Source organism: Euprymna scolopes, chromosome 23 (genome assembly GCF_053919585.1).
Source record: "Euprymna scolopes isolate OS-2025 chromosome 23, ASM5391958v1, whole genome shotgun sequence".
Classification (NCBI taxonomy): domain Eukaryota; kingdom Metazoa; phylum Mollusca; class Cephalopoda; order Sepiida; family Sepiolidae; genus Euprymna; species Euprymna scolopes.
In genome coordinates, this window is record NC_136504.1 from 58452995 (window position 1) to 58469133 (window position 16139).

The following is a 16139-nucleotide window of genomic DNA, read 5'->3' on the forward strand; positions in this document are numbered from 1 at the left end:
TTTATTTGGATTTTGTTTTTAAAACAAACTTTTTTTTTTTTTTTTTTTTTTTTCAAAACAATAGTTTTTGTTCCAATCAAGGAGAAGTAACACTTAATGGAAAATTACAGAATTTTATATATATATCTTAAAGATGGCAGCCATTTGAAAATAATTACTGGAAGAGGCACTCACCCTAAGCAGACTGAACCAGCTTTTTTGGAAAGAGGAAGTTTTATGGGAATATTAAATTCACAAATAGTTGTGTATTTCCATCAGGAGAGATGATGAGGTTAGGGTGTTGCAGTTCTTGCAGGGACGTGTCGACATCCTCCTAAATACAGTACTTGGTATTTCCAAATAGTCACCTATCTGGTACTGACCATATTCAACGTTGCTTAACTTTAGTAATCTAATAAGAACCGGTGTTCATAATTAGGTTATTATTTGAAAAAAATTCCAACTCAGACAAAGTATCTTCTTATCCAGTTACATTTTATTTTTCTTAATAACATGCTGTAATGATTCACAATAAACACTGATGAACCAGAATCAAATATTGATTTTGTAGAATAAAAAAAGGCTATCAATGATACAGAAACGATAAAGAAACCCAGTTTTTTTGTCAATATATTTTGCAATAATCATTTCGCTCATGTATACCAGATCAGACGTTTTGTTTTTTATATAGTTAAGTTTTGAATAGTTTTTTTCCTTTTAGAGACAAACAATCAAATTGTTCGACGGATGAACTTTACTTTCATATCTCGCATAGCACTGTCCCATCTAATTGCCTCATTTCTCAACGAAAAGTTCAAAATAAATAAGCCACAATTTGGGGCTTGTATAGGCTCTTTAAATTCTCATCTGTCTTTCTCCGAACACAGTAAAATAAGCAAACTGCCACATCAGTTTTCCGGTCTTATATGTGCTCTTTACTGATCATTATCAAAATAACACTATTGTAGACATGCAAGGCAATGACTATTACCAGGCCTGGCAGGTATGCAACTAACATCTACAATTGAGAGCAAGCCTGTGAGAATCAACATTGCTACTAAATAACCCTGAGTAAACTTGTAGGAAGGTACTTGTTAGAAATATTCAAAAATTAGAAATTATATATATATATATATATATATATATATATATATATATATATATAGCCACAGGAGAGACAACCGAAGCAGCAAACCTGAAGCTGGCCCACAAGACACTATATACAAATGAAGCAAATTTGGGCATATTTTATTGGTTGGAAAACATAAGTTCTTTTTTACCAATTGTCATAAAATTGTAACCATAGAATAGCATTATAATCTTCAAAAAGCCTGGAAACTTTCGTGTAGTTTCGTACCATAGAATCAAAGATATACGCATTTCAATATGCCTACCAGTACCACCTTTTTTTTGGCAATTTTATAAGATACAAATCTCAGCAACTATTGATCAGAATTTAACAAATGTAGGCTTGTTGGAAAGCTAATGACCTGAATTGTGTAGTGAGCTATGTGACATTTGCCCTTAAAGTCGCACATTAGGGGATCATCCATGATTCAAAGTCTATTTTTGGCACTTTTTTACAGTAAAAATTATAGTCATTTGTTTTCCTAGTTTTGTATAGAAATTACAAAATATCTGATATTTCCCAAAACCTCTGGCCTTGATGGAGGGGAGACTAAAACTTGTGATTTCAAATGATTTAAAATAACAAGGGGAGACTTGATTCCAAATATTTCTCATATGTTATATCTCTCCTCTTTGATTTTCATACATAAAGTAAATTTTACAGTGTATAAGGATTATTTGATATTAGAGATATTCATATTTCCCCCCCCCCAAAAAAAGGGGGGATATAACATATGAGAAATATTTGGAATAAAGTCTCCCCTTGTTATTTCAGATCATTTGAAACCATAGCAGCAAGTTTTAGTCTTAACTCCATCAAGGCCAGAGGTTTTGGAGAAATATGTATGGGACTTCCTTATATTAACTAATAGCCGATTGGTCATATCTTTATATATTAACAAGCAAAACACTTAAAATATAAATACTGGTAAATCACAAAAATATGTTAGTAAATTTGTTCAGAAAATTAATGGGTGACAGGAAAAGGACTTCCAACTGTGAAAGAAAAACCTCCCTTTTTTAAGTACTAGCAAGGCTACTTGGTGATGCCAGACAAAAATGTAACCTATTTCTAGTAACATTTTTGCCTCTCTCTATCAATCTGCCTTTCTCTCCTCAACCTCTTTTTCCTCCACCCAGCCCGTTCCTCTAGTTATAAAGTAAAAAAAAGAAAGAAAAAAAAAAAAACTTCAAAATATTAAACAGCTGGACATACAAACACATACATTATATATAACAGATGACTAAGCAAAAGTAAAATGTGTATCAGAATTAATTATGTATTCAATAACAGCAACTATAAACAACTGGCAAAACGAATATCGATTTTATATGAAAAAAATATTAAGTGTTTACAAATGACCGCTTTAGTTGGTTCTACTTTATATACAAGATTAATTTATTTTCATAAATGATAATGTTAAAAGAAACAGAAATGTCTCATCATAAAATAAATGCAAAAAATAAAAATCCATTTATTAATTACAAATGAGGAAATTTTTTTAGATGTTACAAAAGTAATTAGTCGATTTGTTTAAAATGTAATTGTATTAACATCAGAAAACAAATTCAACATTTGATACAATTGTCTGTATAGAGCGTCTGAAAAAATAACAGCTTCAAGAGTAACATTAATTTGTAGATAAAGTTATTAATTAACTAACTTGATATCATATGCTAGTCCTCAATCAAAATGTTTTCGGTAAGGGTTATGTAATAGTAACTTCGGTCTGCTTCAAGGTGTAGAACCTAGTTGCATAACTGTTAGGTCTGTTATAAGTATTATCTTAATACAAGTTAATCTCTATTTTAAGTTAACATGAATTTTGGAACATAGCTGCTAAACATAAGGGTGAATAATGTGGGATATAGTTAGTTTGCTCCCTCTGCATAAAAATCAATGAGGTGAAAGTCAGTTGCAAACATTCAAATACTTCAGAGTTTTGTGAAATTTTTACAATAGGTATTAGACACCAATTAATATTTTGCAAATTTCAGTTTCTTTGAAATACTTTAATTTTTTTTTTACATTGTGATGATGATCTAGGTTACTTCAATTTTTATCACATTGCAAAGTCAGCAATGCTTACAGATCTATGAAAACAAGTGTTTTTTTGCTGAAACAATTGTACCGATAAAAAGTTAATCACACAGTGTTTCATGAACCAAATCTTCAAATTTATTCAGAGGATTTTATTGTGACAATTTTAAGTAAAAATTTAAACTTTATGAGAGAAAAGGGAAAGGGAAAGAGAGAAAAGGAGAGGGGAGAGAGGGGAAGAAAGAGAAGAGAGATATTATAATGGAGATTGTGCCCATCTGTCTGTAACCGAAACTATGTCACAATTCATCTAAGTTTGTTTACCGTTATTTAAAATTATTTTACGTTCTACATTAAAGTCTACATTTTTTAAAATTCAAATGTATAAAAAGAATTGATTTCATATATATATATATATATAAGTATTTGGTCCGGTTTTGTCATGAGCAATGTTTCTGACAAAGGGAGAAGAATTGCTGTTTCTGGATCGGAATTTTTTTTTTTTTTTTTTTTTATAAATGTAAATTCTGAAATATCAGAACTTGGCTACTTTTAGAAATGGAGAATAATAAATAAATTCACAACAAATAAAAGTGGATGTCATGACTAAAAACTAAAACCTTGAAAGATTGTCTGAGATTCTTCCAACTGCTCTATTTGCTATTTTTTTACTTCCTGGAATTCTTTGAGATGAGGCTTCATAATTTGTGTAATCATTATTTTGCGGACTGTTATACTCATCTTCATAGTTGTTCCACCACGCTTCAGCCAACTTATCCTCTGGTGTTTGCAGTGGATAGAGGCATCAAGTCTATGATTCCAGGCGAGCATTGTTTGAAGATAGCGGTTTCAACCCTACCCAAAGCAAGCCAGAGGATTAGTTGGCTAAAAAAACGTGGTGAGACAACAACAACTATGGAAGGCAGTAATTAGTGGGGATACAGTTACAAGACTCAGTATTTTTATCTAGTTAACCACCTGAAGAAGGCCAGAGGATGGGTTGGCCGGAACGTGGTGAAACAACAATAACTATATATATGAAGATGAGGATAACAGTCTACAAAAAAAATGATTGCTCTATTTGTACTTTCTTATAAATCATAATAGATTAATTATGTTTTCGGCATGGCATCATATATTTAATTTATGTCAGGTTTCAAAACATTAATTCAAACATAAGTAATAATAAAAACTAAATAAATGAAAAGATAAACATTAATAGTGTTGTGAATTATTTTAATTGAAAACATTTTTTTTAAGCTTTGACTATACGTAATGTATGTAGTTCTTTCACAATTATATAATCCTCCCAGCCTAGCAAAAAAAGCGCAACTTAGAGGGAGCGCATATTTGCTAGAGTATAAAAAATCCAAGATTAGATATGTTTTGTCAATGTGATTTCATGAGTAAGCATAATTATTTTAATGAAACAATTTCATTCAATTAATATAATGATAAAAAATTAACAGATAAAATTTAAAGTTATGTCTTTTTAAAAGTTTTTTTTAAAAAAACAAACAAACAAAAAAAACAATATTTGTATTATTTGGATTCATTGGACTACTGTTCTCATCTTGAGTGTGATTTTCACAACGTTTCAGTCGATGTAACCTCCGACCTTCTTCAGGTATCGAACTCGAGAATATTAGTCAAAACATGGTGAAACGGCTGAAGAAGGTTGGAGGTTACATCAACTGCCACATTGTGAAAATCATACTCAAGATGAGAACAGTAGTCTGATGAATCCAAATAATACGAATAACCAATCCTTATCTCAAAAATTCACAAGCATCAAAACAATATTTGTAAATTTAAGAGTTAAAAAAAAAACAAAAAAAAAAACAAAAAAAAAAAAAAACAACCAAAATAGTCATTGCTGATAGAATGAGAACAATCTACCCATGTAGGTTAAATAAATGGTTGTTAAAAATTCTGTACAAGTTCCTGGGTTCGACTAGAAAATTTTCACATTTGAAAAAAATATACTTGGGGAAGAACGAGTGCTACATCAACCAAAGTATTGTGAAATGCAACCAAGATGAGAATAGTAGTCTGAATTATCTCAATAAAAAATTTTAAACATTTTTTTTTTATTAAAAAAATTTAATGAAATAAAAGAAAAATCATAAACATTGAAATAAATAAAAGTAATATTTACTTACATATTCCTTCACATTCTTGGTGCGTACTGCCTTGTATGAGGCATATGCTGGATATAATGTTCCAAATATCAATCTGCAAGCACCATAAACATAAGGGACAATAAATAACTCAACATTTAGAAAGATATTCTTCATTTGGACAAACATACATATCCCAAAATTTAATTTTTATTTTTGACTTTCATATAAAAATTAAAAAAAAAAAAAACTGCCGAAAACCATAATCACTTTCTTTGTTGCATTACATGTTTGTTTAGATTTTCTTTCACACACAACTTGATAAGATGAAGAGTTAGAATTTCCGTACACACAAAAAAAAAAAAGTTATTGGTGCATTACAAAGTTTTGGTGATGGAAATATATTTCGGTTACAGCAGGTGACAGTAGAAAGTCATCACCATTGTTTGGCATTTTGGTCATCTTGTAGTACGATATGAAAGTCTATAGAATTAAAACGGATTTTACGTGAGTAATGTGTTTGTTTATTTTTTTTTTATTTTATTTTTTTTTTTTTTACCCTACTGATTAGAACTTCAGCATTTCGGGGGGGGGGGGCTTTTTTTTTTTTTTTGCTTTTTTTTTGTGTACTAAAAAAACTCTAAATGCTTGTTCAGCATTCCATCAATATCCTCCCAAGCTCATCTTCTAGGTTGCTGTCTCCCATCAAAAAAGGCAGATGAGAAGAAAAGTAGTAGGATGAAGAAAACTGGTTCTTTTTCACGGCTGTCTTCCATAAATAGTGCTAGGCAAACTTGCCAGCCAACCATTGAAACAGATGCCCAGAAAATGGGATAAGTGGGGTAGGCAGCCGGTGCCTAATCGTCATGGTTACTACTTATCACCAGTATCTTGCCAGGCATCTGCAAATATAGCCTACACCACCTAACAGATTTCAACACCTTGGAATCTTCTCAGTTCTACCTATGATGCAACTATTTGTAAACTTTAAGCAGAATTAAGAGAAAGTCAACGTCAAGAGTAATGAGTATCACATTCTTAATCTTAGTCAATAAAAGAAAAAGAAAAAGCGATGCCGCTAAGATGTAAATATTTTGGCATTTCAATTTTAACACCTGCCTCCATTTCATATGAAAAACAAACTTTTTTTTATATCTAATTATTTTATTTTATCAATTTGAACTCATTTTTATCTTCAAACCTGAAAAAAAAAAAAAAAAAAAATATATATATATATATATATATATATATATTTTTTTTTTAACATCTTGCTTTACTTTCGACTCCTTCTCCTCCTCCACTTTATAGATTTTTACTAAGAACCAAAATTTCTTCCATTTTACTTAGAGGCCGGGATAGGGGTACATATCTTAGCTTCTGCTCTTTAGTATAAGGGAGATAATTTTGGGTAACATTGTTCGTTCAAACACTATAGAACAATTTAAACTACACATTTTTAATCAAAATTCTACAAAAATTATTTAAATTGCATTTTTTTGTTTGTTTAAATAAGTTTTTGACAGGTTTGAAGCAAAAAATTAGTTTGAAAGAAAACTATATAGTTTTTTATACCCTTCCTCCTGGAAAACGTTTGCAACAAATACTCGCGTGGCTGCAACAATTGTCAACAACTTCTCTTTATCTGCACTTAAAATTAAAAATTCCATGAGCTGAGTTTCTTTCCTGGAACAATACTGTAAGGCTGCTTCCCGGCTGACTAAAGAATGATTATTTTCAAATCTAATCTGAATAAATTCCTGTTGAAAAACTGCCGAAAACCATAATCACTTTCTTTGTTGCATTACATGTTTGTTTAGATTTTCTTTCACACACAACTTGATAAGATGAAGAGTTAGAATTTCCGTACACACAAAAAAAAAAAAGTTATTGGTGCATTACAAAGTTTTGGTGATGGAAATCAAGCCCTACCAAAGTTCCACCATTACTGATCATGTTGCCTCACCATCTACCTAACACTTAACCCTTATCCCAAAGTCGCCCCCAGGCTTTGATAAGCAGTGATCCCTTACCCCAAAATAAAATTTTTTTTTTTTTTTTAATTAAGAGTTTAATTTATTTAGAAAGTTAAAACCTATCCAAAAGAAATCATTTTTATAATTTCTATTATAACAGATATTAAACAAAAAAGAACATGGGGTTTAAAGTATAAAATAATGTTAATTTAGTATTATACTAAATGTGAGTTAATTAACACTAGTTTTCTTAAAGCTTTTTTCCATATACTTGAATAACACAAAATATGTTAAATTATACTTTGGTCTTGGGATTGAGTTATGTTTGAAAAAAAAATGTTTTGTTTTAATAAGCTGTAATTTATAATTAACTAGCAGGCCATAAGATACGCTTAAACATGTTAAAAATTAAAACATTAACTAATAGTTATTACGTTACACATGCATATTCATAATGCCATCATTCGACCATAACCTGGCAAATTCATTTTTTTTTCTTTTACATTGATTTTCTCCGGCTAAAGCTCAAATATAAAGTTTTGCATGGATTTGAATACCCTATATATCAAGTTTCATATCTGTAGACTAAAAACTGACAGAGTTTGGTAGGCAACATTTTTTAAACAAATATATATATACATACATAAATATATATAGAAAGAGGTTTGTGTTTACTATAACCTTTTTACGCAAATATTACACAAGTATAAATCATGTAGAATATCTGCATGCATATAATTACACGTAATAGTTAACTAAAGATGATACTCCCATAAGAAAATCGAAAAAACTAATAGGGAATTAATTAAAATGAAGGTTTAAAAGAATATGCAAATTAGCTAGATCTTTTGCAGATGAATGCAATTCCGATTCATATATAACAAAGTTGTATTTTCTTTTTACAAATAGAAAAAAGTTTTAATATGAATATCAATACACACAAAAAAAAAAAAAAAAAATTCATAGAGTATAGATAACTGAAAAAGTCACCCATCTCTTAGCATCTATGCATTACTCCTACCAATCTTTGTTAATTCATTTTTTAATGTCTGTGAGCATCGATACAAAAAGTGATTCTTTTGCTGATTTAGAAACAAAAAGTTTCTGTAATAGATCAAAACAAAAACAAAGATGACTTAGAGGTGACATCAAATAACGAACAGAGGAAGAAGATTGTAATATAGACACGTATTCAGAGAGATTCGAGTTGGATAAAGAGAAAGTGAGCTAATAACATGGTTAAATAGCAAACAGTAATAATGGTCTCTGTATGCCATGGAAGCTATCGAGTGTAAGAAATAGTAAGATTGCAGAAATAAGAAACTGCGCTCAACTCTAAAGATGGGGAACATCAGAAAATGAAAGTTGCACAAAAATATAACTGGAGTGTTGATTATTGTCCTTGGAATGAATCTTCATTGCAACTTTTACAGACCCATCAATCAAAATCAACCGATAGTCAAAGGTATGTTCTCCTTTTGGCCTCATGTACCCCCCCCCCCAGAAAGATGTATTCTATCCATTTTCTGAAAAGAACGGCTCTTGTGCCTTATTGTCTGGTTTGTTGAAGTGCATATCCACTTCGAAATATATGTGCATACACACACTAGACATCATTACACGTATGAACATAAAAATATAGACAACACAAGTAAACCTTATATATGCCTCGACTAGAAAGGGCCGACTATTTTTCGGACACTTTAGTATTCAACTTTCCAAGTACCATATAGTGGCAAAATTCCTTCAATAGAACAGCATAAACATATAAAGACAATACCTGTATTAAAAATGGAAGAAAATTGATTAGGTAAAGAAAAATATTTAATTTTCATCATTTTTTTTTACAAAACACACGCTACATTATTTTTCGGACATCATTGCAAAACTGTTAATAGTCTGTAATATCACCTTAATAACTTTTATCAATCCCTCTTCATAATGATAAAACATATGCAAAATAACATCTCTATGTGTTTCTATTAGTTGTTTTTTGGCATCTAGTACTCGTTCCCATAGTTGAGCCTCTTTCGTTATTTCATGTCCATCATAGACAAGTTGCGCAAACATTTCCCAAACATTTTCCATGAAATTTAGATCTGGGCTTTTTGCAGGCCATTCCAAAGTAGTCATATTCACTTTAGCCATCCATTCTTTCATGAGTTTTGACACATGGATGCTGCAATTGTCTTGCTGTAGAACGAAATCATTCCCCATCTCTTTTCTTATCCTTAGTAAGGCTTTCTCATCCAGCAACTGTTTGTAGTTTTCGTGGTTCTGTCATCCTTTCAGCCACTCCAACCATATATTTCCATTAGCAAAGATCATACCCCACACCATAACTCTTCCTCCTCCCAATCTGTCGTTTGTTCAGTACAACAGGCTCACCCCTTTTCAACCAAGTACACCATCCATCAGGCCCATCAAACTTGTAACACTTCTCATCAGTAAATATAACCTTCTTAAAGTGAACATGCTTTGTTAACCACCTTTTAGCACTCTCCAGTCTTGCTCCTTTGTTTCTTTGTTAGTGTAATTTTTTTCTTAGCCTTTGCATACTTCAAACCAATCCTTTGCAGCGTTCTTTGTACTGTTCGGACGTTTACATCCAATTCACATTTCTCCTTCACTTTTCTTGTTGTAACTTTTTCTCCAGATGTCAACAGCCATGTCACAGTCCTCTTCATTCTCCTTTCAGTCCTCTTGCCAATTGATCTTTTCCGTCCTCTCCTCTTATTCCGCTCGGAAGGAGTTTGTCTTCACTATGTATTTGACCATTGATTTTAACAGCTTCAAATCCATGGCGATCCTTCTGATGCTGAGGCCATCTTCCCACTTCTTCCATATCAAACAAACGACTTTTGAATGCATTTTATCTCATTAAACTTAATTGTTCTGCCAGTAGACTAGAAGAGATAATTGATTCTAATGATGACAGCTAAGTGTACAAGCAGAAAATTTGCAAGCAGCAACATATACATGAACATAGCCTTTAATAAAATAAGATTTTTTGTCCGAACAATAGTGTCACATAAGTTTTTGCAAAAATCACAAAAAAAATGAAATTATCAAAGCCAAACTAAAAAATGATTACACTAGTAGTGGATGTTCACTCCTCGACTACGTATTTACAATCTCAAAAGTTTTGGCACTAGTAACCACCTTGATATACTTTTTTCAAAGTGTCCAAAAAATATTGTCGGACTCTTGTATGAAATACTAAGACTTAATGTTGGTGCATTAAGTAAGGAATTGTGAAATAATATTAAAAACCATCTTGTATGAGAGAAAAGTTGTATATAAGAAATGGAAATTTGTCATTCTTTATAGAAATGCACCAAATAATGTTTATGTTGGTGAATCCGATGTAACTTTTCACAAGTAGTCTAATGATGTATATAAAAGTTGCAAAAGTATGCTAGAAAAAAATGTCTCCCTTTTGAGGAATCTATTGCACTCTGGTGATATTATTTGAATCAGAAAAAAAATGTTTGCACAGTCAATTAAATCTTTTAAAGTAAAGATAAAACCTAATTTCTTTTTTGCTCTCCCTGATTAAACAGTATTAACATTTGTAGTTATATTTCCATTTTTGTTTATAATGAATTATTTCAATCTCAAGTTTTATAAACGTTGGTAATGGTTGTGATATAAAAAGTCATGGATATGTCAAGTCTAAGATAACGTGGGGGGGACCAAAATAGAAAACAATTTTACAAGAGCTTAAATATTAAATGGGCGTTACTTAAACTCGTTTTATTTCAACGTCAAAATGCGTTCAGTTTGCTTTGAGGCGTCACAGATTGTAATAATTAAAAACAGAAAAATAATACAACTGTAATACAAAAAAAAAAAAAAAAAAAAAAAAAAAAACATTTCCTTAAATTTGTTTTTCCTGTAAACTATACTAAGGAAAAAAAAAAAAATTGGAATCTTTAGATACCAAAGACTCTGGTTACCAAATTTTCAGCTTGTGAAAAAATATTTTCAGGAAAAAAAACATACGGGTGACAGGGAGACCATTTTACAGCCACCTAATTATTCGAAAATCTTTTTAAAAGCAGGGTAATATTCGATTTAATATTATATTTTTACTAATTTCCTGGAAATATTTGTTGATTGATCCATTCATTAGACTCCAATTAAACAAAAGCCCTTTAATTTCAATTGGTAAGCCTAGATGTGGTCAACCTGCTCACTAAAGTCCCAACTAGTGAGGCACTAGCAGTAATTCAAGACAAACTAGCTGCGGACCTCTCCATAGAAGAGCGCACATGTGTACCATTGCCAAACTTAATGGAAATGCTGACATTCTGCATAGAAACAACCTACTTCAGAATGGGTACTGACCTATATCGACAAGAGGAGGGACTAGCTATGGGCTCGCCATTATCACCAGTGAATGGTGAACATTTACATGGAATACTTCGAAGACATGGCCTTAGGTTCAGCTCCCTTAAAGCCCACCATGTGGCTAAGATACGTTGATGACACCTTCATACTCTGGCCCCATCAGGAAGACATCCAGGCTCTCCATATGAACTCAATAAGACCATCGATACAGTTCACAATGGAGAAAGAAAAAGATAACCAACCGACCTTCCTTGATATATCACACACAGAGCATGGGTTTAAGACATCCGTATATCGCAAGCCTACCTTCACCGGACAATACCTAAACTTCAACTCCCATCACCCATACAGTATCAAACATGGAATCGCACGCTGCTTACAACATCGAGCAGAGACAATAAGTAGCGACTCCATTACATACCACCAAGAAATGGTCAGGTTGAAGAATACCCTCCGTCGTAACAACTACCCCGATAGCATACTATCCACCAGACTTGTTAATAGTATAAGAGAGGAGAATGAAACGCAAAAACCTCCAACGGTCTGCCTACCATACATACGAGGCATCTCCGAAAAGATTCAGAGAACATGTGCCCCCTACAACATCAGGATGGTATTCAAGAGCGAGTCAACACTCAAACGACACCTGGTACAAGTGAAGCCCCGCATGGAGGAGAACATGACCAAAAACTGCATGTACTCCATCCCATCGAAGGATTTAAGTATGTGTTTTGGGAGATCATTGATGTAGATCAGGAAGAGAGTTGGGCTCAGGATGGACCCCTGGAGGACTCCAGCATTAATACTGTGGACCTCTGATTTCTGCCCATCAACCACTACTCTTATGAACTTATCAGAGAGAAATGATTTAATGATTGAGAAAACATTTCCAGTAATACCATAGCTGGAAATCTTGTGAAGTAGGCCCTCATGCCATACCTTATCGAAAGCCTTCGATATGTCAAGAGCAATTGACCTGGAAAGGAAACCTTTGTCAAGAGATTCACTAATCCTATGTGATATAACCGTTAGCACATCTGCTGTAGATCTTGCAGAGCGGAAACTATATTGCATGTCACTAAGAAGATTGTTTCTGCTGAGGTGGTTGACTACTTCTTTATTTAATATGGATTCCAACAACTTACTCATGACACACAGGAGACTTATTGGTCTGTACTGAGAGGGAGATGACTTTTCACCTGAATTCTTAAATATAGGGCATACTGATGAGGTTTTCCAGGGTGTTGAAAAGCACTTCTCCTTAAGGCAACGCTTAAACAGTTTTGTAAGTATAGGGGCAAGTTCTGGCTGGAGCTTTTTCAGCACTATAACTGGAATGCCGTCAGGGCCAGTTGCTTTACTGGAATCAAGGTTCTTGATTAGCTTGGCGACCTCATGCACAGATGTTTGTATGTTGCATAGCATCTTGTCTGTTATAGAAGGAAATACAGGGAGTTGATAGCCTTCGTGGCATAGGGTAGAATTAGCTACAAAGTTCTTGGCAAATAGTCTGGCCTTGTCTGATGCTGACGAGATGACCTCAGGTCCATTGATGATGGTTGGGATAGAACGCCCGCTTCTGTTCAGGATCCTGTTTGCTATTTGCCAAAACTAGTGGGAACCAAGCCGCTGCTCAGCTTCTTTGGATTTAACGGACTGAGCATATAGCTCTCTTGCATTTTTTATTACTCTTTTACAGTGGTTGCTGGCAGTCCTGAAAGCAGCTTTAATCTCAGTACATCTATTACGTTTGTAGCTATGGAAAAGGTGATTTCTGTGTGCGATAGCAGCACCACATTCTGGGGAGAACATGGCTGGCTGTAAGGTTTTTGTTGGAATTTTTTGGATGGTATGGAGCGGTCTATACTTACAATTAACCATTCGGTCAGGTCTGATACTATAGAGGACACATTCTTTTTAAACATGGAATGCAGAGGTAGATCAGATATAAATGTACGGAAGCTATCCCAGTCAGCCATAGAGTATCGATATACTGTACGGTGGAGAGGTACATCTAAAGACTTATTACATTTAATTTTTATCTCAACTGATACAACGGAGTGGTCGGAGGATCCCAGAGGAGCTATAATGGAACATGAACATAGCTCAGGGGAAGTTGTGAGAAAAAGGTCTAGAAGGCTTGCATACTGACTGGTAATATCGGGCACGCAGGTGGGTTCGTGAACAATCTGAGTGAGGTCATAGGCAATGGCAAAATCATGAGAAAACCGCCCCTCATCATCGGTTTTATTTGAGTGGGTCAGCCATTTCACATTATGGACATTGAAGTCACCGCAAATGTGAATGCTAGTCGAAGGATGAGAAGACAGGATGTGGTCAATTTTCTCAGATATGCTCTTAAAGATAGTAACCCCGCTGTTGTGGGGGCGATAGAGGGCAAATATAAATGCCGTGGTGTAAGCTAGTGCAACCCGGAAGCACATATAAGGTTAATTAGGGTCTTCTCTGGAGATATCCCTACCACATGGAAAGCCATCTTTGATGTAGGCACATATTCCATGCCCATGGCGATCTTGAAGGTCAGATTTAGATGTTAAGTTAGAGTATCCTTTGATTATGAATTCGTCTAGAGAAGTGGATGGCCCTATGCCAGTTTTACTTAGAAAGAATATGTCCGGTTTCGTCTCTTGTAATTGTGTTTCAACCTCTGGAAGGTTGGAACGTAGACCCCCTGATGTTGGAGAAGGAGACCTGGTAGTAGGGGTCTACGTTGGAGGATAGGGTTCAAGGTTTATTCGTGTTTCTTTTTTGGAGATTTGTCATGATTGTTGAGGTTTTGGGGTTTGTGGAGCAGGTCGGTAGATTTGGTTGGAGCAGGACAGAGAGGGAAAATAAGAGAAAAACACAAGAAATTTTTGTTTTTTTGTTTTGTAGCACATAAGGTAAAGCTGTAACAATTACCCACTAGTATGACATCGAGAGGCCCTACCAGAAACTACTGTATGGTCCCAATCCATTCACCAGATGGCGATACAGCAGCCCAGGTACTTTGCACCTGCTGATAGGACAGCCTCCTTAGTGGTTAATGCAAGGTTCAGATCCCTGACTATCAGGCGGGTAATGTCAGCCCAGATGAAACGTTTACCTCCAGCACCCTTACTAGTGACATTACCACAAGGATAGACATAGAAACAGAAATTTTCCGAAATCTCAGGCTACTCTTTACAAAGTACTACCGACCTGGAAAGCAGCTTTTCCTTCAACCTTTGTCAGAAAAATCATTCATTGGAAATGAGGACTGGATGAGAAAAAAGGAGAAGTGAGATTTACTGTAGCTGCCGATGACACATCCACATGCATTATCTACTCTCCATTGAAAAAATAAATAAACAAAAATAAAATAAAAGGTGAGAAGGATTATCTACTTTAAGTCCGTTGCCCCATTAACCCATTAACGGCTTAGGATAGTACTTGAAGATAGTCTCCCTTCCCATGTTAATGCATGGATACTTTTTGCCTTTACCTAGGTCGAGCTGGGATGTTAAACCGTTCCAGCTCCACCCCATAATAAATATGCTATGATGGAACTTTTATCAAATTGAAAAGTCTGGTTATTTTTAACTCGTTTAAAAAGCTGGTTAAGAAGTAATACCTTTAGGGTTTTGTATTAACTTTAGCTAGAAGTAATGCATACTTTAGAAGAAAAGAAAAAAGCCACGTTTTTTTTTGAGTTCAGATAATATGCAAATATAATTTGGGAAATGTTCAATTTCATGGGAGACTTTTTTTCTCGAAACATGCTCATGACTGTGTAGCAACAAACTACTGCTTATGTAAAGACAAATCTATATAGATCTATCTATATCTCTCTCTCTCTCTCTATATATATATATATACACACACACACATCTCTCTCTCTCATATATATATTAAAAAGTTTAACGTTGACTTCTAGACAGCTAAATCTTTGCACAAAACTGATTAAAAAGCTTGCTGCAGGTCTGAATACCCTTTATGTCAAAGTTCAGATATTTAAACCAAAAAATTGCTGAGAGGACAATTTTTTATTTTTATTTTTTATTTAATTTTTACCCCATAACATTTGTTTTGGGCTCAAATCAAGTTAAAGTTTGATCCATGTCCAAGGAACCTATATCTGGAATTTCAAATGTTTAGACCCAAAATTGACGGAGGAGTTTGGTAGAGTTTTCAAAGATTAAATCCTTGAACTTTGACAGCCAAATTTCTGTCCGAAAACCGATTAAAAAGATTTTCCCGAAGTAATTTAGTAGGGAAATGTACACACACAGACAGAAAATTTCACTAATATATATATATATATATATATATATATATACACACACACACACACACACACAATGTAGTCCATCCCCTGTCATTTGAGGAAATCCAGAACCTACATTTCTACTGTTGTGACTTGTTATACTAGTTTTAGAAATGTGTCACTCCTCATGATCAGACAACACACCTTAGAATTTAGATTAAAGTAAATATGGAACTCCACGTCACTTAACAAAATCGCCATCTTAAAAGAATTGATAAAAAAATATATATACATATATT

The 16139-nt window shown here is 33.6% G+C and overlaps 1 protein-coding gene across 9 annotated transcripts in view; it reads right to left on the reverse strand.

The window, feature by feature from the left end:
- The window catches only part of LOC145245928 (receptor expression-enhancing protein 1-like), a 251661-nt gene that overhangs the window by 202818 nt on the left and 32704 nt on the right, over positions 1–16139 (reverse strand). For all 9 annotated transcript variants that reach the window (XR_013863050.1, XR_013863049.1, XM_080107673.1 and 6 more), the window contains exon 2: positions 5311–5383. Coding sequence is in view for 6 of the 9 variants with exons in the window: in XM_080107673.1 (XP_079963799.1) it covers positions 5311–5383 (73 nt within the window). In the remaining 3 variants the exon portion in view is untranslated. The remainder of the gene's footprint in view (positions 1–5310; positions 5384–16139) is intronic.